The 27,802-nt window shown below is 35.7% G+C and overlaps 1 protein-coding gene across 1 annotated transcript in view; it reads left to right on the top strand.

Annotated features, from left to right (window-relative positions):
• The window catches only part of LOC114645537 (small conductance calcium-activated potassium channel protein 3-like), a 340,671-nt gene that overhangs the window by 255,570 nt on the left and 57,299 nt on the right, over positions 1-27,802 (top strand). Inside the window, exon 4 of the mRNA XM_051923803.1 lies at positions 16,146-16,287. Coding sequence (XP_051779763.1) covers positions 16,146-16,287 — 142 coding nt within the window. The remainder of the gene's footprint in view (positions 1-16,145; positions 16,288-27,802) is intronic.

Genomic DNA, 27,802 nt, shown 5'->3' with positions numbered 1-27,802 from the left:
TTCCACAGCTACACAAATTCCATGGCATTTGGGAAAAAAACTATTTACTAAAAGTCTTTAACTTTCTCTCCCACTTTATAAAGGTGTGGTTTTCCTTATGTACATACCATGACATGTGATCAACAAAAGGGACAGTTCTTTAAGCATAATGTAGTTTATGCAAATTTGGGTCAGGCATCTACATAAAACTTGTTTAAGTTAAATTAACTTAAATTAAGTAAATAAATTAAACATCCCTATTAGTTAATATTTGAGTGAGTGTAGCAATGTGAGTCATCATCACAATAAAGAATATAAACATTTTGCCATTTTCAAGTCAAAAATGGCATTGATAGGTTCATTCCAGTGTCAAGACATTTTTTGAAGACATATACTAAATAAATAAATTAATAAAAAAATTGGTTCTAAAATTTAAAGGCAGCTTTGTGTTTAGCTAAAACCTGAATGCTATGTGAAAAGTGCTATGCTCCTTAATACATACATGTGTACAGTCGTTTCTGGAAGATGTCTACTTGCCAAAGTAGTGAAAATGGTTTGGAGTAAGAGGGTGGAGAAATCATGTCATAACATTTTCCTCATTTCACAAATGAAAAAAATTATGTTTGTTTAACTAACCATTGACTTTCCACAAAATTATTCTTCCATGTTATGTATTCCTTCAAGTTCAGTGTTTAATTTATATCAAGTGTTGAACATACTACTGCAACTACTACTTAAATAAATCTGAAAAGGTTAATTTATCGAGTAGAAGATATTGATTCTCATAAGTAATGCTAGTTGAGCTAAATAATCATTTTTTCAGAGCACATTGGTTAAAAAACAATGCCCATCTCACCTGTTTAGCATTTAAAGTTTAGTCTTTATGGTTTTTTTTATGTTTGGCATTTATTAAATTTGATGATTTTTGAAGACCTTATGAAGTCTATGAATGACCTTTCTGACATATAAAGTACGATCTTCCATATTTTTATAGAGAATTGAAATACCAATATAAGCCAATAAATAAACTTTTCTGAAAATACCAGTAAATGCAGACTGGAAAACCACTGTTTCAGTCACTAGTCCATTGGGCTTTACTAAATATAGTCAGTGTTTGTAATGCCTCATTGTGGTGTTATACTGTCTTTCTGATACAAATTAGGCTATATGCACTTTTGAAAAAAGTTTCATAAACAGACTAGAACTGGTAAACTGATTTAGCAATAAGGAAATTACAAGAAAAGGATCATTATTATTGATAGTTGTTTTGTTAGGTTCCCTATAATCAATGCAGGGGAGCAGGGAACTATTTTTCCTCCTGGAAAGGCTAACAAAGGCATTCTAAAGGTTATCTATCAATCACCTAGAGAGTCCATAAAGTTTCAAGTGAGACAAGGGAGCTCTTAGTAATCGCACAATCATAGTCTCTGTGAGGTGGTACCTCTAGAGACTTGGCTACTGAACACAACTTCATACTCTTTACTTAATTTACAGAAGAACATGCTTAATAAAATGACTGTGAGGCAATATTACTGTATTTTAAATAACAAAATACACTATAATTTTAAAAAAGAGTTTCAACAAAGCATATGTACATCATTTCAACCTTATATTTAAATATTCTTCAGTTTTTGGTAATGATACTGTACGTAATGAAGTTGGAAAAGGAATAAAAATGGCAAACAAATCTGACAATTGTGAGGTGTGTGCTGTCTCTACTCAGGAATTGCTGAGGGTTACTAAATGCATTTAGAGTAAATCCACTTAAGATTTTGTGACTATAGACATAATGGATAATGCTGTTGTCTTGTGGCTCCAGTAGACTGAAATCAAATAACAGTGATCACAGTGTGAAGCTTGCACATTCTCCTGGATTGTACATAAACCTTTCTCTGAGAACCTTAGTTTTCCTCCATATTGCAATGGCATTCACCTTACTGTGCATTAAACAGTGACTTTAAACTTGTCTAGTTTAGATAAGTGTATCTTCTGATGGTCTGATATTCATTTAGTGTTGGTTCCTGCCTTGAGACCATTGCTGCTGGGGTTTGCTCTGGTTCCCAAAAATCCTAAAAAAAATAATTATGTAGATTAAGGACATTAGTTAATGGGCTGGTTAAAGGTATTCCAGGCACATTTCAATTGGTATTGGCTGTAATTTGGTATAAACAATACCATATTATAAAATTATCCTCGCTGAATAGATCTTTCTGAAGTTTTGTTTTTTATTTTTGTCTAAAAGTATTAATGATTTAAAGTTACTGTAAAATGGAATTGTAATTTTGGTAAGGTAGAATGATACATTTTAAATATATTGTATGAAAACTGGCTTTGGAACAGCAACACTGCTTGCTGCTTGTTATGCACCTTAATATTTATAACACTCCTGGCAATTATTATTTTATGTTATTTTCATCCAATCAACAGTTCAGTGCTTTGCATTATCTGAATGGTTCAGCAAGCTAAAAGGCAAGAATGGTCCATGCCAAGTATTGTTTTTATGAATATTTTCTTTTGCAATCTGCAGCTTGTTTCCTGTGTTAGTATTCTGATTAATCAAAATGTCAAAAATAAAGCCAAAAAATGTATTTTTTTCTGTCTAAGGAAGGCATTTGAGGAGAATTAATTTTTCCAGGGTTGAACAGGTTTATATAACGATTCTGTTTACATTACATTGCATGCTTTGAAATGCATGTGGTCCAAATGTGTTTAATCTCAGTGTACTTTATGATATTATACTTTTTGCTGCTGGCATGGTTTAAGACAGCTGGTAACATCTGGAGGAGAATTATTTGGGCTACATCATTTTATGTAACACACAATATAGATAAACGAAATGGTACGTGTTTCCAGTACTACTTGGTGTTTTCTCTGATCATTGCTTTTAGCAAACAGAAATATTTATTTTATTGCTTTAACCAAAGCAGTCGAACAATTGGACAACAAGTCCATGATGTTTGATTATGTCAGTTGTCATAATTCAGCTTTTTCATTGCAGTTCATCGCTGGAGTTTTAACTATCAAAAACAAACCTTCCAGTGAGAAAATATACATGAAAAAAAATTTAAAATGCACTTGCTATAAAGTTCACCTTTGAAGTTCATTGTGTTAGTGTATGTTGGAATCTTGGTGATGTACTGTGAAGAGACAGCTGGATGATAAGGGGATAGGGCAATTAAATACCGCAGATTGTTATTCCTGCTGTTCAGGTCTCAGTTTTACAGGCTCATTATATTTTTATTTCTGTTTATTTCATTGTTTAAAGTTTCCCTTTCCGGATATTTTTCAAATGAGAAACTAGAATCTTGCAGTATACAGTATGTAACGTCTTAAAAATCAGAGCATAGATGACACAAAACAGAAATCAAAACCTGCACAGACACTCATAGGGCCATATTAGAATCGTCAGACTACCCTAATGTGGAAGAGAAATCCACATACACATAGGGATCACATGCATACTGCACTCAGACAAAGAAAAGGCATGGGGTTCAAACCTAGGACACTGGATTCAAAAGGCAGCTAGCTGTGCTAACCACGACCCTACCCCTATCATTTATTTATTGACTACAGCTCACAATTGAATTGTTCTACAACCGCAGTATTTTATTAATAGTTGTTTCTACATTCCCACTGTGTGCTTCTACCTCTTATTAGGTATACTTTCTGGAAAGGATATTGCAGTTTGTGCAAAAGACGTCTCCCAATGTTTCATACTGTGTTTCAGCCAAGTGCTGCATGGTAGCACAGTTGTTGGGACTGTAACGTCACATTAGAGGAAGCCTTGGATTGATCCTTGTCCTGTTCTGGCAATTCTTTGTGTGGTGGTTGCACGTTCTCATCCTTATTCACATGTTTTTTCTCTTTGAGTGTTCCAGTTTCCTGTAATATGCTATACACATGTATGTTAAGTTGATAATTGAAGGTAAAATATAAAGATAGAGGAAATGTGAGTGCTTGGTTTGCATTCACTGCTGCTGGAATAGATCCCCTGAAAACATGCAATGCAAGAGCAAACAACCGTCTCCTAAAAGGCCACACACTTTAATTCCAAACAATTTGTTAATTAGAAACAAACAATCGTGGTTAATTGAACATGCTTTTAATTACAATGTTTTTTTTTTCTTGTTCCTTATGCAATTCAGTTGTGCACAAATTTCTTAGCAGTATATTTTTGACTTTTCTTGCAAAATAAAAACAGTTATTTTGTTGTCTAGCTTGAACTGGAGACCCTCTATATCTCAAGTTGTTTCTATCTATAAAGTTTACTAAACATATACACAAAAAAGTACCAAATTATCCAGATACCTATAGTATGATTGCAACATAATAGAGACAAACTTACTGTGTAAGAGAAGGTACTTCTCCAAGTCTGATCACTGTTGTAGGACAAACGTCTTTTAGGTGCATTTTTGGAAAAGTTCCTACATGTGAAAATGCTTTGCTAAACTCATGGAGTTCCACAGATTTGATAGTTGCAGGTGATTTGTCTGTTTCATTATATCCATTGTGCTTCTTGTGTAGTTCAACCAGAGATTACTAAAAGACAGAAAATGACATCTGAACAAAACTTAGATATTTTATTATAATACTTGCTCTTGGTTAAGAAAAACTAAGAAGTTAAACATTCTAAATGATTAACGAGTGAATAAAACCAAAAGAGAAAAAAATATGAACTCTTGTGAACATTAGGCAATGACAGAAAAAAGAACATTTCAGTATTTAAAGCAGAAGTAAAAGTATTAGTATTTTTTGAGAACACTAACAAAGAACTTTGAGCCCTGCAATTAAATGCAAAGTCTGATCAATAAACAAGAATGAATATCAAATTAAGCAAATTGTGTCAACAAAAACCACTGCTGCACTACAGGACTACAATGGGCATCCTAAGTGGTTTTTGTAATATGGCTGGAGAGATGGATTTTAATCAAACTGCACTTATAACACTCAGTTCATTTCACTGTTTTAACTAGTGAGCAATCAGAATCTTTCTTTTACTAACTACACAAAGTTATTTAATTATTTTTGGAAGAATACTTTTGTTACAGACTTTGGCGATCTTGTGAAGCAGGCCCTTCTCCTTTAGTTTACAGATTGTTCTATTTAATGCATCCAACATCTGATAACACTTCAACATTTCAGTAGAATGGTAACAATGGCCACTAATATCATTTCCTTCCCAGCTTTGGTTTTTGTGTAATTTTCAGTCTCATTTTCATTTCACATTCTGACGTATCAAATGGAAATATTATATTAGTTAATGGGACACTGAAATGACACAGTGGGTTAATTCTGCCTCACAACTCCAGAGTCCTAGGACATTGCCTGTGTTAAGTCAAAAGTTTCTTTCTGTTTTTCCCAGGTATTCCAGTATAGTACAGTAGATCCTATATCCCTGAAGTTTATAAGTTAGGTAGACTGACAGCCCTAAATTGGTAAAGTACTAGTTAGTGTGTGTGCATGAGGGTACTCTTTGATAGACTAGCATCTGGCTCAGAAATGGCTTATGTCTAGCACCTAATGTGGCCAGGATTATCCTTATGGACTTGAAATGGCCAGACAGGATAGAAAATTGATGGATATGTGGGGGTTTACAAGGGCCCGGGGGTTTGCACTACTCTTTTGCAATTCTTGGACACTATTTTCCTATTTTTCCATGCCTGTATGTATTGTAGTTTTCTCTTGGTCCTTTCAGTTTACCTTCCACATCCCAAAGATGTACAGGCTAAGTTAAGCTGCAATTTATGTAAGTGTGCCATGTGATGGATTACAGTTCCATCCAGGTTTGGTTTCTACTTTGTGCTTGATGTTTCTAGGAAAAGGTTGCAGCTGCCTTGTGACCCTTGTTTTAGAAAATGGATGAATAGATGGATAAATATATTAGCCTCCTTTTAAATCCCCAAAATAAAATATATAATCTAACTATATAATAAAGTGCATCCACAATACATTTTTATTCTGGCGTTTGAAATGTTGATACACTATAAAACGCAGCTGTTCAGTCATAGCAATGTTGTAGCATTTTCAAATTATACCAAATAGTAAAAGAGAGCTCCTATTCTGTTTGCACAAACTGTATTAGGGGTGTTAAAGGATTTGCAATTCACAGACTCATAGACATTGTAGTAAATTGGTCAGATATGATTGAGAAATGGTGTGTGCATGAGATTTTCCTGAGACAGGCCGACATGCCACCAAGTACTAGTTTCTTCTATCTGTTGTTATAAGAATAGACTTTTGCTCCCCACAGCCCTGTATTGAAAGAATTTCATAAAATGGGCGGCACGGTGGCGCAGTGGGTAGCGCTGCTGCCTCGCAGTTGGGAGACCTGGGGACCTGGGTTCGCTTCCCGGGTCCTCCCTGCGTGGAGTTTGCATGTTCTCCCCGTGTCTGCGTGGGTTTCCTCCGGGCGCTCCGGTTTCCTCCCACAGTCCAAAGACATGCTGGTTAGGTGGATTGGCGATTCTAAATTAGCCCTAGTGTGTGCTTGGTGTGTGGGTGTGTTTGTGTGTGTCCTGCGGTGGGTTGGCACCCTGCCCAGGATTGGTTCCCTGCCTTGTGCCCTGTGTTGGCTGGGATTGGCTCCAGTAGACCCCCGTGACCCTGTGTTCGGATTCAGCAGGTTGGAAAATGGATGGATGGATGGATGGGTACATTAATATATTACAGTGTAGTTATCCAGCAGAGCGTGTATATATGTACATAAAGACATAATTTTCCATCCTGCTTAATCCAATTCACTGTCACAGGGAGTTAGAACCATACATGCCTAACCTAACACCAGGCTCAAAGCAGGAAATGGCAGTTCATTGTAGAACAAAGGAGAGCAAGTATAAAAAAAGGGATGGTTAGCACTACTGCCTCTAAGATCTGCTATCCTGGGTGTGAATCCTGAACCAAATGATTCACTGTGTGGTGTCTGCATGTTCTTTTCAGGACTATGTGGGGTTTTCATCCAGGTACTCTGATTTTCCTTAAAAATATATGCAGGTTAGTTTACTTAGTGGATGGTAACGTTAAACCAGCACCAGTGTGAGTGTGAATGACTGTGGGCATGGGTGTGTGCTTGCATGGGCCCTGTGATGGACTGGCAACTTGACTGCAGTTGTTTACTTCCTTGCACCCAGTGATGGCTCTAGTCCCCTGTGACCATGCATTGCATTAAGCAGGTTTGAAAATGTGTTATTGTATAATTGAGAACAAAACGTAATTGGTGTTCTCTATGCTCTGTACAAAGAGAATTTCATCAACTGAAAAGATGAAATTCTTTTTGGCGGAACCATGGCTGAAATGTTGGCTGTCAGCAGTGACCTTTCTCATGTTGCCTGTAAAATACATAAATTGTAACATATATTTTGTGATCCATACACTTTTCTCCCTTGCTTGAAATGTGCTCTTTAAATGAGTTATAGCCTAGGGCAAAACAAAAGAGCATCAATTTCAAAGTCATGGTCAGTAATAGTCAAAGTCTAAGCATAACACCATGGTAGAAATGCATAATATTGGATGTGCTGTAGCCTAAGTATTCATTCATCCATCCATCCAAATCTGCTTATACAGTACAGAAACACAAGGGATTGGTTCATTGGGCACAAGACTCAAACTAACCATGATAAAGTGCATGAAGCAAATACCAGAAAACAAGAACCAGATTTTTTCTCAACTGGTATAAGGCTGTAAAAATAAAATTGGTATCAAAAGTTATGTAGGGTAGATATCAACTTTGGGAAGACCTTCAGAGGTCTTTTCCAGGTAATGATACATTTCATTTTAGTCTACAAGACTGAGGACATTCCTTTAGATTCTCTCAACTCACCTTTTCCCTTTCATGATGTGCATTTTGCTACATTGAGACATAGCCAGAGTCAGGATGTTGACTGCAAGTCTCACATTATTGCATTTACCTGGGAAAGTTGAACAGTTTAAGTCTACAAATAGGGGACAAGAGACTGCATCTGCTGTAAGCATGTCAGAGAAGGGAGGAAGGAAGGAAAAATGAATCCAAAAATGCAAGGGGAATAGATCAAATCTGATAATATCTCACTGTTTGTTATGATTTACTTTGCCTGAAAGATATTTAAATAATACATGTAATATATTAATTAACCATTTGCATAGTAAATAAATATAGCAATATATTCAGGGCCTGCTGGACATAACACAAAATTAGCATTCCAGAGGCTGAGAAGGAGGAGTGGTTATCCTTTTTTAGACATTTCAGTGTACAGGGATTGGCAATACTATATAAAATATACTAATATGAATTAAATATCAGCCTGTCTTACCCATTTAAAATTAGAGGAGCAAACTGAAAAGGGCAGTTTCAAAGCTTTTCAATTTCCTTAATGTAGGATTAACCTTTAAGCTTGAATTAACAAAGTGCTTTTCAGACATGAAGTTATGAAATTTGATTTGATTAATGGTAGCTAATCTGTTTTGCAGTGTGCCTGGATACATATGTTTCTAACACATGCTAAAACTGACTAAATATAAGTGTCCACATTTTGTCAATGGCCTTGAGACATCCTATTCAGTAATACTGCGCAGTAATACAGGAGAAGCACAAAATAATCTGCACAAGAAGAGTTAAAATTGTGGATTGCTGAAAAGCTTAGTAAGTTTAATTTGCCTCCTGGCAGCATTTGCCAATTTATATAGAAGCAATTTACCACAATAAATGGGCAAAAAGATTCGATTTTTAAACCATTGAAATACAATCTATAATGTCTGTGATTTCAGGCTGAATCCCAGGAGAAAATGCATTAAATACCAACTAATGTGCTAAGCACATTCAATTAGCAGGCAGACACAATGATAAAACCTTCAGGTAAAGAATAAAGAGGAAGGCTTAATACTGAAGAGCACCCAAAATTCCCAAACCACATTTTCACATCTAGATGAGTTTAAAAAGTAAATACAATTAAAAACACAAATGTGTACTTTTACAAATCATGACAACCTATTAGTGAACATTACATACCTATCGATACACTTGCTGGGTTGGTTTTTGGGTCACATACATATTGTTTAATAAGCTGCCAGTTATTTATACTTTAAATGTGATCAGTAGTGAGGCTGTCACTTTAAATGGTGATTTAACACTAGACACAAGTGTTATAAAAGTCTTCTATAGAGACAATGTTGTAACGAGAGCTCTTGAGAGATGACAACTACAGCTTCTGATTTTGTGAAACAAAATAATAACTGACTTTGGTAAAAGGGAATACAATACAATACAATGCAATTTATTTTTGTATAGCCCAAAACCACACAAGAAGTGCCACAGTGGGCTTTAACAGGCCCTGCCTCTTGACAGCCCCCCAGCCTTGACTCTCCAAGAAGACAAGGAAAAACTCCCAAAAAAACCCTTGTAGGGAAAAAATGGAAGAAGGCAGATCAAAGAGAGACTAAATTAAAACATAAAAAGTTACGTTTCACTTTTATCTTATTCCATGCAGTATACGCCCAACAAGAAAATTCACTACAAATTATCACAAACCTGTAGAGCAGAGAGGTGCCACAGTGGTTAATGCTGCTGCTGCTTCTCCACCACTCCCGGAAGCATGGTTCCTCCTCCATCATCCTTGCTGTTTATTAATACTTGTTTAAAGGCAGAATGTTCTTCATGTTTTTTGTATAGACATTAATCACATGTTGGATAAAACATTGCACTTTTATACTCTAAGATGTTTCACAGTGACTCATATAAGATTTCAATTGAGAATAGTATCCACCTTAATAAATGGATAAGTGTCTGTGTGTCTGTCCGGTTGCTAGTTCATTCCAAAAGATGGCACATCATAAACATTAAAACTGCTTTTAAAAATCCCATACCAAATGGCATATAACAGAGACACATGCATTACATGGTGCAACGCAAATTTAACGCTGAGGTTTGCGTGAGGTTTCAACATGACTTAGACAGGTTACACAGCTAGTGCTGACATCACTGGACTGCTAACTAATAGTTGCAGAGAAACACAGGTTTGATTCTCTATCTTTCCACCTTCAGTGTGTAGTTTGCAAGTTTTTCACTTGTTGGTGTAGGTTTTTTTCCAGAAACTTCAGTTTCTTCCTACACCTCAAAAATGGTTTATGTTAATTGGCAACTTTGAACTGACCCAGTACTGAATGAGTATGACCCTGCCCTATGAATTATAGGTTTCCAGTTCAGAGCTGCTTCCTGCATTATGCTCCATGCTGCTGGCATAAAGTCTGTCTCTCTGTAAACCAATAATAGAATAAGTGGGTTCAATAACTAAGTGAATTACAGCACATAGGAATTCATGAATAAATCACTGTAAGAGAAAAGGGAAAATCCTAATGGTAAACTAATATGTGTCATAAAGTAGCATTAACACCCTAAAATACCCCCTTTCAAAGTGAATTTAATGTACTTGTAGCATTAGAAACTTTCAATATTAACAATGATTACCATGGAACACGCAGACACACACAGTTATCACACAATTGAATTACCATTTTCACAGAACTGGAAGATAAATGTAAATTCTAAAGAGTGCACCTTTTTTTTTAATCCCACAATATAATGTGTCGATATGTCAGCTTACCCAAAGAGTAATGGTGGGCTGAATGTTATGAATGACGTCATATCAGCTCTATTACTGAATGCTGAAGCCAAATACTGACAGCCCATGTTCAGTTGATTTAGTCTTGTGTTTGTGTATATTACAACAGATTGCTAGTCAACGAAACCTTCTCTGCACCCTCAAGGCATACTGCTGCATAAATCAGCTATCAAGTAGTGTTAGTTAACACAACACTGAATGTCTTTTTTATTGTTTCTGTAAAACATTAAGCTTTTTTAATTTAAATATAAGTAAGCCTGTCCACTTGCCTACAGCTGATTAACACTGTGCAGTATCCCATATTGTGTGGAACGAATTCTACATTACAGTTAATGTGTGTCTTTTTGTTTGGGGAATATTAACATTGATTAGTCTACAAGGCTACATGCCGAGGCAATCATCGTTTACAACATTTTAGCTAGAACCACAGTTAACCAAATGATCTTTAATACCTTTATATCTTTATATTTATCTATTTTCTAACTTGCTTATTAGGTTCAGAGTTGCAGGGAGCCAATGCCTATATTCAAATCATTTTGCACAAGGATGGGAATGAACTCTAGAAGAGGCACCAGTGGCATTTTCCTCTCTTGCATTAAAGAAAACAAATTTTCTTACCCTGATGTCTTAATCAGTATTTTTAGGTGCTTTTGCGTATAATTTGGGAAGCACATATTGTGATAGCCATGTCTGTCTGTCTGCACATGAAACAACTTGGGCTTCAGTGGACAAATTGTGCTGAAATGTGGCTCACTTGTTCTTCAAGGAAGTGCAGTATCATTGAGACATCACAAACAGATTGTGCTGTACAGAGTTTTGAAATTTCTAAATCGCAAACATGTAAACCTGTCTATCTTAAAACAGAGAAACATTCTATGTGACGTCAAACTATGAATTAGCTTACAGTTTCAACATGACCTTGACAGTGTTTACTTCATCATCATTTTGTATGTTTTCCTGTTTTACTCAACTGACAGCCACTCTGATCCTCAGTCACTCAAAACTCTGGGAGAGGTGTGCACTCAAGCCACTCATACAGAAACACACACACAAAAGACATCACCTATCTGGAAGAAAATGGAAGAGGAAAGATTAAGAATAGAGTGAAATAAGATGTCCTCAGTATTGTTACAGTATAAAATACTTTATACCTGCATTATCTGCAAATTATTATTACAAACATCAGATGCCGCAAACCTGCGGCTAAAAGGTATCTGAACTAGTTAATTACGCAGGAAAGGTGCAGCTCTCCTAAGTAATATAAAGATAGCATAGGGATAGAAAGGGAACTGCAGTTAATATAAGGGCAGAACATCAGAGCCATGGGTTGTATAACAAGGAACGCACTGTTTTATGCAGTTTTTACGGTGCATAAAGAGGCTGACTATGCTGCCAATGGCAAAGGACGGAGCAGAACTATAGCTTGTGCCATGCTAAAACATTTGCTTAGTGGTATAACATTTGACAAACAGCTGGAATTACTGCCTGAAGAGACACTTTCCCATCCAGATATCTTCAGACTGGAATTAAAATCTTTTAAGATAATTCTCACCTTTGCTATTCCCTTTATACAATAAATTAGTTATTTTTCAAGTTTTTTTTGGATAGTTTTAATGAATTACATTGTTTAACTAATGTTAATAGTTAGATGTGGAACTTATTTCCAGTAATGTTCTATTTTCATAGAGTAATACCGATTGTGATTTTATGCTAGTATTGTTAATTTTCTTTTCCTTTTAGTAATTTCACTTTAATATTGATATAGTATGAGATGGCATTTAGTGGGGAACTGAAGAGTTTGATATTTTCACTAAGGTTGAGAAAGAGGGGATTGAATTTACTGCACTAAATACTTGTTGGGTGGTTAATGGAGTTTTTATTTTTTTGAGATCCCTTTTGTTATAAAAAGAAAACAAACTACAATTAATCACAGACCTTTCACATCTATTAAAAGCACAGCAATCGATACTATTTTCACATCACTTGAATTTGAATCTTCATTGAATGAAAGCCATTGAGCCCCCTTAAACTTATTTGTGCTTTGTTGTATACTGCATGACATTTTAATTTTCTTATTAAAAGCAGGTATTGAATGTAGTCTACTGATGCATGTAACTGCATTTAATATTACTGTTATTTTTTAATACCGGGTTATTCAAAATAAAAGAGCAGATTTCAACAATTTATTTCAAACAAACTGTATAAGACAGAAACACATTCCGCACATCACTGGATAGAGGAGAGTTCAAAGTTTAAAAGCCTGCCTAAAAGTACCAGTGAAAGCCGCGGGCGTTGTTTCTCATTTATAGTAAAATGGCGACAACACCACAAGAGAAATCATTTTCATTCTGCAATTTGCAAAGTGTGAGTCCATTGTTCAAGTGCAACGTGAGGGTTCAACAAATAGCCTCCTCGTCATAAGCAAATTTACGAGTGGCATAAAAAAATTGTAGAAGAAGGTTGCATACGTAAAAGCACTGGTCGTCCATGCACGTCAGATGCAACATGAAATTGAGGAAGCTGTGAATTCAGTAACTAGGGACCAGTTGACTCGTGTGTAGCAAGAAATGGTCTACCATTTTGATGTTCGTCGCGCTACACATGGTGCTCATGTTGAGTGCATGCAACCTTAAGGACAATAGGACCAAACTTTGAACTTTCCTCTATCCAGTAATGTTGTGGAATGTGTTTCTGTCTTATACAGTTTATTTGAAATAAATTTTTGAAATCTGCTCTTTCGTTTTGAATAGCCCTGTATAAATCATTGTTGCAAAAATATTTAATAAACAAAAACATAACTGACTCTTTGATTAAGTAAACAAAAATCTGAAATGCTGCATGTCATAAACTCAACTAAGCCCTCAAATGCATTTAAATGTTCCGAAATGCCTAACTTGTTTAAAGAAGGAATGGCACGGTGGCAAATGATGGCTCAGAGCTTAAACTCCTGACACCTGGGTTAAGTTTGGGCTTATAGGCTGCTTGTGTGAAGTTTTCTACAAGTCCTTCAACTTCCACTTAGATACCAAAGTACACCTTAGATTATGTAGTGATGTTACATTGCCCTGGTGCTTGTGCCCAAAATTTATCACATTATGGATAAAATTTTTATGGTGACATTAATAGACTTAACTAAATGAACTAGTCATTCAGTTATTATACTTGTACAGTCTCGCAGTAAGGAGGTTCACATCCTGCATGTTCTGCCCGTGTCTGTGTGGGTTTCCTCACACTGCCCAAAGACATGCAGGTTAGATGAACTGGTGATGCTAAATTAGTGTGTGTTTGCCCTGTGATGGATTGGTGACCTGTCCAGGGTTTGTTCCTGCCTTGTGCCCCACGTTAGCTGCGATAGGCTCCAGCCACACTCACTCCTGCGACCCTGGTCTGGATTAAGCAGGCTTGTTACTATCATTCTCTACATATTTATTATACCTGCAAATAATATGATTTCACCAAACATTTCAGAAAAAAAAAACAATTCCAGACTACTAGCTGTTCAGGAGTAATTATTTCAGATAATAAGTTGCTACAAGTGTATGTTTTTACACATCCTTATTATATTATACTGTAGAATGTTGTATTTGCCCAAATGACTTGTGTGTGAGTCTAGAATGTGGATTTTTAATAGGTTTAATATGTGCCTGATATGAAACACACACCAACTGCCAGCCACTCGCTTAACAAATTCTGCACACTTTCCAGAAGAATCTTGTAGAAGTGACTCTGTGAATCTTAGCCTACCATACATTCATGCATAATTTACAAAGACCTACCTGATTGCCTTATTCTTTATTCTATTTTAATACTAAATACCAGTGGACCATTAGAAACTTTCAGCTGATTAATGTGTTTTTGGGTAGTCGGTCATAAAAAACATACAATCTGGCAGCAATACTTTTTCTGGCCTAGCTTTTGACTTGTATACTGTAAAATACTACCCATGGATGTAAACGGTTATCTAAATGTGACTTTTTTTAAATCGGTTGGATGTTGCATGTTTCTCCTGAAGTCCCCAGGTGACTTACAATAAACAGGAAGGACTGACGACATGCATGCAAGATTAAATGACTTTCTCATCTGGCTTTATATTGTACTACCTCAGTCACACTTGGTGCACTTTCTGATCGTGGGCTTATTATGTCCCTCTACAGCTCCTGCCATAAAATTCAGCTTGCCTGTTGTGTTTGCAAGCACGCACACTGCATCTCTAACATGTTTTGCACATTTATAAAGTCTTTTCCATGGCACCAAATCAAACAACCTTTGAATGTGGTCCTGTGAAATTCTCTTTTTTATTTATACTATCTGACAAAGATGCATCTGTTGTAATTATATCTACTTTTGTAGCGTGCACATGATATGTTGTAAAATAACTATGCATTCACCGGACAAGACTAGAGCTGTCATTGTGTCATTGGATATATATAACCACTGGCAAAGACACATAGTTTCACTTGACCAATGGATATAAAAGGTCAACAGATCTAAGGCCAACTAGATGTAAAAATTATTTTGTAACAGATGTAAAAAGCTTGCCTGCTGTCTAACTCTTACTTGCAGCCTAATTCGATATTTTAATAAAAGAAAATGCCAAAGTTACATCCTTTGATTATTTTTCTTTCTTAAAAAGTAATATACGCATGGTGAACGAGTTGCTGAGTCCTTCACTTCAGAAATTTAGTTTGTTTACAGTGTATCGCATTTCCTAACTGTTTGTGGCAAAAATGTCTCAGGTAATTAGTGTTATTCTATAATAGTTACAATTTTCTTTTTTTGTATTTCATAATTTTACTCATCCAATGATGCTGAAAAATACAGTACAAAGTTTTACAATTTACAACAAACTCTGGTACAACAATAATTTCAGACGAACATACTCAATTCTTATTGGCAAATCCACAGCCAGGTGTAGTAAATATCACAAGTTGTTGTTCATTTTTCTTTTATGGGACTCAGCTCTTTGTCTTTTTCATTGAAGAAGTCACAATCAAAACAGAAGTTTGGTTGGGTCATACATATTGTAGCTCACTAATGTCAAAAATAGATAATGTTATGGGTAATATTCCCTAATCAAATACACTGTTCTAACGATTATAAGCTCCATTATAAAAATAATAATTCAGATACACATACTTTGAATCACAGCGAGTAGTTTTTACCATATAACAGTGTCACGGCACTTTCATACATCAGAGTTTAAACTTGTTTAACCACTTTTAACGTGTTTGTAAAGTGATATTTTTGACCCAAAAGGCATTCCATATTTATTACGCCCATTCTCTTCGCACAGTTTGCACATTACTATTGGCTGGTGTAAAGCAATTAGGGAACAAAATAAAAATGTTACTATATGTCAGTCTTGTTTCTCCCCATTAAGCTTACATTTTGTTTTAAGAATTGAAAAAGTTCTCCGGTGAAGACATTCTCCATTTAAAGTACAGTACTGGTCATAACAATATCTACAACACTGATTATACCATACAACGGTTCTAATCATTTACTTTTGCCTTATAGTTTTTCTTCTCTTCTTTTAAGTTGTTTCATTATTTAAATTGTTATTCTCATTTTTGGCAGGTATCATGATGCACAAGATGTAACGAGTAACTTCCTAGGAGCAATGTGGCTTATATCCATTACCTTCTTGTCCATTGGTTACGGAGACATGGTGCCTCATACGTATTGTGGGAAGGGTGTATGCTTACTCACTGGAATTATGGTAAGAGGTTTACTCTTTGTGGTTGTTGACTTTTATAGATTAATTATCCAGAGTTGTATGATACCTGGGTAAAATCTGTTAGATAGTAAATGGGGAAAAGTATTATAAGGGTGTTGACAAGTTGCATCAGCATGGGGATGGCATTACAGATGAGTCATCAACAGGATCAGCTGGCAAACTATCATTCAAATGAACTGCTTCAGAAACAGCTGCAGGGGAGCCTACATAGGAATCCTGCCAGTTGCATATGATTTCCAGCTAGTGCAGCAAAGCAAACCACCCTTCTCTTCACATAAAAGAGCAGTGTAAAAAGTAAGAACCCACTTGGTCAGTGTCAGGGGCACAATACGTCACTACAGTATGAAGCATAATGTATTGTCAACTTAGAAAAAAAAAAATATGAGAAGCTCTTATGCCTTACACTTCTTCAATGGCTGAAGAAAAAGCAAGTCAAACAGAATATAATTACTTAAAGATTTTTGTGTTTTTTTTTGTAGTCAGCTAGAATCATGCTACTGTGAGAACAGAGTTGAGGATGGTCAAATATGAAGGACTGGCTTTCTACATTAATATATAGAGCAAAAAAAAAAAAGTTGTGATGAATTGTCTGATATAATACAATTGGAGATATAATGTGTCAGACTGATGCAGCAGTATCCATCCATTCATTTTCATTGATACATTGATGCAGCAGTATCCATCTATCCACAGGATGGTGACAGATCTTATACTGGTGGAAGGCCAGAAACAATTCTGGCACCTATATAGAATTAATTTATTAACTTGACAGCATACATTTAGGATGTGGGAGGAAACCTACATGGGAGATAATGCAAACTCCAACTACAGAACAATGGTAAGCCCCCCCCCCCCCCCCCCCCCCCAAAAAAAAAGAAAACACCACAGTATAGTAAGAACTGCAATTCAGTTCTGCAGCATATTGCAGTTCATTGTCTTGATTTATTTGAAATCAAATATGTATTGTCAAAAATTGAAATCTGATATATATAATAAGAGAAAACATTTACTTAGTAAATATCACTTAATTTTTTAAAATATTACTTTACTTTAAAATAAGACTGGAAATATTAAATTACAGTCCTAGTTGTCCCTAGATGAGGCCTGGACAACTTCACCAGTGTAGATTCACTTTTGTATAACCATATAAAAAAATCTAAACTGTATATATTTACTAGCTGAAGTACCTGTCGTTGCCTCAGTATATCTGTAGAATGAGTGAAAGAAATAAAGCAAAGGTTTATGTGTTTTTTAAATGGTGACCCTATTTTTATTGCTAGCTGACCCATCCATCATCCACACTGCCTCTCTATCAATGTGCCTGTTCTCATGAATTGAGAATTTGTTCTTTTTGGGTCTGATTGGATTCCAGAATTGTGGTAAGTCCTTACTAAGCTGTAATCATGAACACCGTCATGTCCGACTCATCCTTTAGCTCAAGGAAAACAGTTCTTATTGCCTAAATTATGAAGCAAAGCCAACAAAGCTGGAGTTACACAACAACCCTTTGATTTTCATTTGTGTTACACTGCACTTCCACTCTCGATCAAGCCTCTCAACATTCCCCGTAAGATACTCCTTTTTATATTACAGTAGATAGAAGCAGCATATGGTGTTGCCCAGGTAAGTAATGTTAAGCTCTGGTAATTTTTTCTGCTAGTCTGGTTTTATTCTGTTCAGATGCTTCACCTGCTCTCAGCCAGCAGGTGTCACTGATATGCAAACGGTAGCACGAAGGGGGAAAAAAAGCACTGGGACCCCTGGGGTCAATATCCATATGTTCCTAGAAAGCAACTATGCAAAACTATGCAAAATCTGATCCAGATCAGTCAAAGGGTATAGGATTGTATAGGTAACATACAGATAGACAGATATTCTATTATATTTACATATATAGAGATACTGTACATAGATGTGTATATTAATATTATGCCAATCATGAAAGCTGCTGGTTCTTTTACAACCTTGTCTTCTATTTCTGTTATGGCTTTGCGTCTGCCAGACTGATTCCCATAAGACTTTCATCTGGTCAGTTCTTTTTGATTTTGGAGGAATCTGTACTCACGGACTTGGCTTTCTTTGTAATTTCTCTAAAGGACTGACCTACACTTTAAAGCGTTATCAAAGTCTGTGTGTCCTCCTTTGTTATTTGCCTTTTTTCTCACCATTATGGACGCAATTAGAAGCAAATGTTTTTCCAAATAATGCTTTAGTGAGTGTAGCAATAGTTTGTTCCTATACAGTTTTAATACACACAGTTTGCAAATAGTCAATAAAAGTTAGGACACCAATAAGAATTGGAACTTGGAAGACTTTACTTTGCACCTTTAGAAGTTTGTGAGAAGAGATAGAGGAATGTACATTTTCCTCAGACGTTTGAGGAAGTAGAAGCACTGGTGAGCCATTTTGACAGAAGCGAAAAGTGTCATGCCCACTTCAGTTCGTCAGTAATAATTACTCCAAGAAATTTAAAGCTCAAGCTTTCAATAAGCATCCTCACAATGTAGATGGAAGTGTTGTTTGCCTTCTGCTTACTGATGTCTATAATCAGTTCCTTGGTTTTTGCTGACACTAAGGGTGAGATTATTGTCGTGGCACCACTAAGTCGGCAGGTAGACCACTTCTCTGTCAGATGCCTCGTCCTTGTTGATGATCAGGCCTATGATGGTGGGTTCATCAGGAGTTGGAATTGTGTCTGCCCACACAGTCAGAGGTGAACAAAAAGTACAGAAAGGGGCTCAGCACTCTACACTTCGAAGTGCCTGCATTGAGGGTAAGCAAGGAGGACGTGATGCTGCCAAGTATTCCCAGGTCATCAAATCATCCCCTTTTGTTTTTTTATGCACAGGGAAAATTGACCATTTGAAGCAGGCGAGGACCACAGATTCTCTTAGCAAAATAATAAAAATGTTACTGAAGATACTTGCTATGTTTATAAAGATGCTGAATATTTTTCTGTAAATACATTTTCCTTTTTCACATACTGTAATGACTTTTCCATGTTGACTATTTGATAGCATGTTCTGTGACTTTATCATTTGATTTACAGACGAGCTGTGAATAGACAGCTAACCTTTAGCCTCATTAGAGATCAGGCTAACAAAACATATACGTAGCTGATAGACACCAATTCAACTCAGTTCAATTTATTTTTGTATAGAGCTCTTCACTGAGTGCAGGCTTAGGGCACTGTAACAAGTTCTCAGGGAAAATGAACTTACAAACATTAAAAATTATTAATCGCATAATGCATACGCATACAGTTACATATTTGTTTAAATACACAGTAAAACAAAAGGGTTCCAAACTGATGAGCCTAAATGCATCCAAGCTATATAGCTATATTCAAACCCCTGGCCAAATTACATAGTTTGTTGGCATTTGAAATGTAAAATAGTAAATACAATTGTGATATCAAACAAACTAAAACATTGGCATTTTTATGACGATGTTAATGTGCAGTTATTTGATGAACTTAAAAAATGAAAAAAAAAAAAAAGCAAACGTGGCATTTGCAAAGACAGTGCTTTTTAAATTTATAATTGTTAACAATAATTATTGTAAAATGCATATTTTTATACTAGTTAACAGCATCCCTCTTAAGAATTTAATATGGATTTCTAGCCACCTAAGCCCAATTAATCCATGGTTTTAATGATCACATAGTGTCTGTGTCAGCAGTTTGAGACTCACATACCTCTATTTAAAAGGATTCAGCTTGAGGCCAACAGTGTTTTTGCTGCATAAATAGAGAAATTAGATATACACAGGATCATTCCTAATAATTTCACATAAGTCATCACCACACAATTTCATCTGCCCAAGGGAGATTTCTTTTTCGGTCATTACTTTCTTTACATTTACAGTAACACAGGTCATTTTGACAATAGGACGTTGACCTGCACACACACACATCCATACATCCACACAAACACATCCACAACAGTTTGCATATGATTATCAATTTTGACTGAAGCTTCTTGCTTCTTTGCTTTGTTTTTAATTACTTCAGTTTGTGAATTTTAAATTCAATATAAATTAGTCTTCAAACATTCTTGCAAGCTGGAGTTGAACTGATAATGCTAGTTTGTAGCTTCCCAGAGTATCTGATTTTATGTAACAATGCTTGCAAACTGCATGTTTCATAATAAGCTCTCTCTAACACTGTAATATTTAAAGCCTGAAACATGAGCACAAAAGTACAAATTAAACACAACCTGAGCATTTGGTATCAAAACACTGCAGCAGTCCTAATGCTTGCAGCATGTCATCAGTTGGAATGAATAAATGTTTTTTATTAGTACATTGACAACAAAATGCATTCCAATAAGTGACCTAACACAAATATCAGCAAATGCAGTGCTGCACAGATTTAAATACATGACTCATAAAAAGACATCTCAAAATGTTCACTTAATACACTAATGACACAGTGCAGTGAATACATTGCAATTGTCAACTGTTTTGATTTTTCCAATTTGCCTCCACCACTTGTGCTGCAGCATTCTTTGCTATAAATTGTCAAGCCTAACAGAATTATAGTTGATAGGATTTGTATGAAGAATTATTAGAGAGTGGGCAGCATGGTGGTGCAGTGGGTAGTGCTGCTGCCTCGCAGTTGGGAGACCTGGGGACCTGGGTTCGCTTCCTGGGTCCTCCCTGCGTGGAGTTTGCATGTTCTCCCCGTGTCTGCGTGGGTTTCCTCTGGGTGCTCCGGTTTCCTCCCACAGTCCAAAGACATGCAGGTTAGGTGGATTGGCGATTCTAAATTGGCCCTAGTGTGTGCTTGGTGTGTGGGTGTGTTTGTGTGTGTCCTGCGGTGGGTTGGCACCCTGCCCGGGATTGTTTCCTTCCTTGTGCCATGTGTTGGCTGGGATTGGCTCCAGCAGACCCCCGTGACCCTGTGTTCGGATTCAGCGGGTTGGAAAATGGATGGATGGATTATTAGAGAGTATCAAGGAGCACTTTTAAAGGAACAAGTTCATAAAAAAGTCATGCACTAAAATCAGGCATAGGCAAACTAATTCAATGGCAAACACAACTAGTGATCATAAAAGAGCAAATGTCAAAAACTTTGTTTATTTTTCTTTATTTTATTTTCTCTGTAGATTGCTGAAGAACTGAATTCGCTTGTGCATTCGTTCATTTATCTTCACAAAATCTGGATGGTACATTACAGATGGTTCCGGTTTAAATAACCGATAACATGACATCACATACTGTGCACGGCTCTTGCCTTTAGTGATAAGCAGAGCCTGAGCAACAAAATGACATCATTCATGAAAAACCTGTAAAACAATAAAAGTTGCTAAAAAAACTGTTTACCTTAAAAATTGGCATAAATAGGACAAGATGCTATTTAAGAATAATCCAGCTAACTCAATATTATTCTTTGAGTTAAAACTTTTAAAAGGGCAGACTCAGTTATGGGACACACTCTGCACCCCCTGGAGGTAGTAGCAAAGGTGATGATTAAAACTGAATGTTGTTATGAACAACGATGCAGTTCCTCTCTCTGACATACAGTACTAACACTTTAAACCAATGAATTATTGAGCAGAAGTGTATGAAGAAACACTACTGAGGCTCCTTTACACTAACAGCAATATGGGTGTATAATGCCTCACTCAGACTGTGAATTCCAAGTTTGAAGTTTTCCTTCTTTTTAAATTTTCTTTCATTTTAGTCATTAAGATGTGTTTGCAGACCACAGTGTAAATCTATCTATCTATCTATCTATCTATCTATCTATCTATCTATCTATCTATCTATCTATCTATCTATCTATCTATCTATCTATCTATCTATCTATCTATCTATCTATCTATCTATCTATCTATCTATCTATCTATCTATCTAAACAGCTTCTTTAAAAAGGCAAATTTCTCCCCAGGGAAAAGTAATTGGGATTCGCCATAAATTTTAAAGAGCAATAGTCTGTCTCTTGCACTGAGGAAGGTGACATTTGTCAGGAACAACATAATAATTTCACTTTACAAATTGTTCTAAAATATAGAATGGGATTTAACTTATGGCTTAATTCCATTTACTCTTACTAAGTAAACTTCTAGAGATAAACCAGCATACTATACACTTTTTACAAATACAGTCCAGTCAGGATACATATAAAAAGTTATACAAAAAAAAAAAAAAAAAAACGTAAAAGAAAATCCCCATCAAATACTCATTAAATATATTTAATGTGTCAAAAGGTTTTGTGCCTCAAATTACACTGTATTAGATCAACGATCTGTGTGGGTTTCCTCCGGGTGCTCCAGTTTCCTCTCGCAGTCCAAAGACATGCAGGTTAGGTGCACTGGCAATTTTAAATTGTCCCTAGTGTGTGGGTGTGGGTGTGTGTGTGCGTGTGCCCTGCGGTGGACTGGCGCCCTGCCGGGGTTTGTTTCCTGCCTTGTGCCCTGTGTTGGTTGGAATTGGCTCCAGCAGACCCCCGTGACCCTGTAGTTAGGATATAGCAGGTTGGATAATGGATGGATGGATAGATCAACGATGCCCTGAATCAAATTATAATATAGGCAAATGATAAAGGAGAATGTTAGGATAGTCTGATAATAGCTCCATCTAATACCATATAAAGCACACACTATATGCACTAAGGTGGCACAGTGCTGCTGTCTCACAGTAAGGAGTCCAGGGTTTATATCCCGAGTCCTTCCTCTGTGGAATTTGCATGCTCTCCCCGTGTTTACATGGGTTTCCTCCGGTTCTATGGTTTCCTCCCACTGTCCAAAGACATGCAGAAGTTAGTTGAATTGGTGATACTAAATTGACTGTTTGGTATGTGTGTTTGTGTGTGTTTGCCCTATGATGGACTGAAGCCCGGTCCAGGGTATGTTTCTGCCTTGTGCCCTGTGCTAGTGATAAGATAGCGTTGAAGTCTGTTGCAACCCTGGTCTGGATTAAGTGGATTAGAAAATGACATGACATGACCATATGCACTAAGTGTTACTACAGAACTCCAAGAACGGAAAGAAAATGGGGGAAACGTTAATTTCTGTGAAACAAAACAACTGTAGGAATTGAATTATTTAAAAACATAATAAAGAGCTTTTGCAGCAGCTCCAACAAACACATGTTATGCTCCAACAAGGTGTCTTCAGCTATGATTTAAACACTTGGAGAGACAGAGCCTGTCTAATAATGTTAGAAGATCATTCTAGAGTTTTGGTATCCTGCAGCTACTGTATCCTTTCAACAGAAGTTTTATTTATCCTTGGAATATTAAACCAACCTTAATCTTGAAACTGCAATATACAATGTGGAGTTAACGCATTCATAGCCATTTACATAACATTTTTGAGGGGGAGGTGAAGCCTTTTACATCTTTACATATGAAAAGGGAGATGTTAGACTTGGCTGTAAACTTAACTAGAACAAGATGTTGGATTATATTATCATCATTCTGGTTATGATATTTTGCCTGAGTTGAGAATTAACTGTAAACAAATAATTTATACAGCCTGATAATAAAACATGACAAAACTCACTTCTACTTCAAATCAGTGAATGAACTAGCCTTGAAAGTTAAAATAACATTTTCATTTCTCTATAATTCTAAAATAGAGAAAGTTTTTTTTAAGAAATGTCAAGCTTGCAACATTTATAGCATCTAAACTAGGGGCAGACTGACATTCTAGCTTTTTGTGTTAAAGAGTTTTAAGTATTGCATCTGTAGGATTACCATCTATTAAAAGAGCTTATGTTTTTCCGAGGATTTAATCATAACTTATCGACTGTTTCATCACACTAAAGTAATTTATTATTAATGAAGATGCATCATTTAGTTTAACTGATGTTGACAAATGAGTTCCATAAAATACACTATAAATGAAGGTTAATGTGTCTTTGAATTACATGACCTAATGGAAACATACAGTATATAGAGAAAGGAGAATAGGTCTTGGTACCAAACCTTGAAGGATGCCATGTTCAGCTATAGGAAGGAATGAGACAGTACTATTGTACATATTTAAATTAATTTGAAAAATAAGGTAACTATGAACTGTACCAGAAATTCCTGCTAAATTCTCTGAATGCTGAAAAAATAATAGCAAATGTTACTTTTAAATCTAAAATAATATTGATGCTAGGATTTTTATGTATCAGATGGAATTACAATATAACTTATAGTTTAATTTAATATGGTTTTTATCTGTAACCCTGCTGGAAGCCAGATTGAATTATGTAATGAAGTATGTTCTTTTTAGGTCAGTATTCAAGTTGTGAGATATACTGTATGAACTTTACACATATTCAATGTCTACAAGTAAGCAAGCTTTGGCAGGTAGTATGGAATAGTAGCTAAGTCTTAGAAATATAACAAAATAATAATTTTTTCAGTGGTATTTATAATTCTGTAAAGTGCTACTTCTAGTAGTAGTGACACGGATGGTGTAACCTTACAGAATATGATTATTACTCTTAATTCAGTGCTGCTTGACAAAGATTCTGGATTAAATGCAATATCAGAGGTGTGTTTGTTTCATTATATATCAAGAAGGGGGGTCTTCAATGTGATATCACCTGCTATCTGTGTGAATGCAAGCCATCAAGGCTGTGCTTTGTGTTTTCCAAGCAATTGCACAGAAACTAAACAAAGCAGAATGCTGACGCAATGTCTGCTGTTCAAGAGTGATTCATTTTTTTAAGGTTGCTTTTGATCTGAGATTAATAGACAGTTGGATTTTGGAAGGCAATTTTTGAGTCTTTTTAGAGAGACAGAACAAATAAAGTGTTCAAGATTAAAGACATGACCAGTTGCACAGGAATCTAGGATAATTAGACATTGGAAATAGGTTCATTCAGGCTTTGAAATAAGCTAAAAATAAAATCAAACGTTTTTGTGAGAATAAATTACAGTTGATAAGAGGATGTACCACACATTTTATCAATGAAAGTTACTTTTTGCTGTAGCCTAAATAATAACAATAGAGTTTTTAAACTTAAATCATGTTTTGTTTGTCAAAGAATAATACGTAGAGTATGAAGAGATTGCATTTGAATTTTCAGAACAACACTATCTATTATAATTTCTTTGGTGAATGCAGTTGTTCTCTTGCTCTATTTAACCCATTTAAGCTCAACCTTATTTATGTCCATTTTCTGCTACTTTTATTTAACTGGGTATAACTGCATCATCCTTCACTCAATACTCATGTTCTACCCCCCAAAATAAAAATCATATATTTCACTTTCAGAATTTTTACACGTGAATAATTAGTTATATTGTATACATATGTTTCAGCAGAGTAAGTTGCAAAATTCAGTAACATTTAAAAAAAAAATGCACTTTGGATGCTATTAGTGTTTCCAAAGGTGTTGGAATTAGCTTCCAAACGTTATATAAGTGTCAGTGAATGTGTCAGAAATATCCAGAAAAAAACACTGTTATGAAATATTGACATAATATTTCTAATTTTACTGTTTGAAGCAGTACAGATTCAAAAATAGCTTTACAAAAAAATCTGAAATGTGGAATGTAGTGTCATTTGAAAGTTTAAACACACCTCTCATTAGAAGATAACACATCGAATTGTCCGCAATTGAGTCAGGATGTTCAAGAAATCCAGGGTTGCAGGTGTTGCAATGATAACAGCAATCGGGCAGTCTTTGAGGGAAGAAAAAAGAAATATGTTCATATGGTGTTTCTAAAATGCTTAAAAGGTTTCTGATAAAATTGTTTATTAAAAGAACTCTGAAATGATGAAAACTATAAATGATAATCTTCAATTTAAACTATTTTTTTTATTATTCCATATTAGCCTGACAGATCAATCAACCTCAGTTTGAATCCAATGTCTAATAAATGTTTGTGTGTACAATGCATGTTTTACTTATTTTTTGAATGTATTTATTATTCTGCCCACTTCTAAAAAACATGCAGGCTAGGTTAAGTGGCAGTTCTAAAATGGCCCTGTGTGAGCAAGTATGTGTGTGACTTTGTGCTAAGATGGATAAGTCCATGTGGCACCCTTTTATACTGTATTTTCTACTGATGTTTCAGATGCACACTCCTTCAGTTAATTACAGGCCTTATTATTATTATTTTTTACTTGGTCCTGCTTTCAGGTAGGAAACTACAGTAAATATTGCACAGCTATTTTTGGAGGGAAAACATTTAGTTTAATTTATTATTGATTTCACATAAATTATTTCCCAGGTGTCAATTTTCTGAACTAAGTTTGTTCACTTGTTATGTAATTACTGGACTCAAGTTAGCAAGTAATGCTGGATGGAATGCCAGCCCATCTCCCAGCACATATGTACCTGCTTTCAATATGAAACCTAGGACACTTGAATTGAGAAGCAACAGCAGGACTATGCGTCCCTGTTGTTTTCCATCTCACATTTATTTTATATAAGAAGATTATTAGCACTAGAATACTCTCCACCAGCCCAGTCTTCATATTGGTCCATATAAGTAATGATGTATGGCTGCTGGAACAGTGCATGTTCCTATTGGCCATCACTGTTAGTTCATTGTTGGTCTGTAGATAGTTTCAACAAACACACAATGCATTAACTTTTACTAATACTGTATATACCAAATAAAACAAAAAATGTTTTACATTGTAAAGTAAATTTTCAGGATTTAGTACTGGCATGACACTATACCAGGGGTCCTCAATCACGGTCCTGGAGGGCCGCAGTGGCTGCAGGTTTTTGCTCCAACCCATTTGTTTAATAAGAAGCACTTATTGCTCAAGTAACACTTCTGCTTCACTTTAGTTGTTTCGCTTGTTAAGATTTTGAACCCATATTGCTTATTTTAGTCTTAAACAGCTGTATTCTTGGTTTTTAATTGCTCCTAATTAGTAATAACATCCAAATGACAAAAGAGACCAGCATTTCACCATTTAGCTTGTTACCATTTACACCTGTGTGTATTTATCGTATACAAGTTGGTTTAATTAAATACTTGGAAGGAAAGTGAAGAGAAAAAAGTGAAGGACTGAGAATTACTCATCCATTTTAACCTTCAAATCATTTGGATGATATTCTTAGAAAGGGGCAGAAAATCTAGGATATGAGAATGACCTGACATAGCAGACTTAAAGCACTAACAAGCCATGAAATTAAATTATTGGCAAGAATTGCTTTCTAATTAAGCAACCGGGTTAGAACAAAAACCTGCAGCCACTGCGGCCCTCCAGGACTGTGATTGAGGACCCCTGCACTATACACTATATACATTCTCTGTAAGCTTTGAGACTGTTTGGCCACTTGCTTGCTTTTTAACCAGAATGAGGAAAAAAAATAAACTTAAAGTTAGCATTTTTATCAAAAATGTTTTAAAGTAGAGCCCACTACACAGTGCCTCGGCCTCCCCCTTTAGAAGACTTGCTATTGTGACTTTAAAAATTGACTCTAAAATTGGCTGAGTGTGAATACAAGTCCTGAATAGGATTAAGTGGGTTTAAGGATTTTAAATTTTATAGAAATGAAAATGTGCTGTCGGGTCATCAATTATTTCTCT

Source organism: Erpetoichthys calabaricus, chromosome 2, assembly GCF_900747795.2.
Source record: "Erpetoichthys calabaricus chromosome 2, fErpCal1.3, whole genome shotgun sequence".
Classification (NCBI taxonomy): Eukaryota; Metazoa; Chordata; class Cladistia; order Polypteriformes; family Polypteridae; genus Erpetoichthys; species Erpetoichthys calabaricus.
The sequence above is the reverse complement of the archived record's forward strand: the minus strand, read 5'-3'. Positions and strand labels throughout refer to the sequence as shown.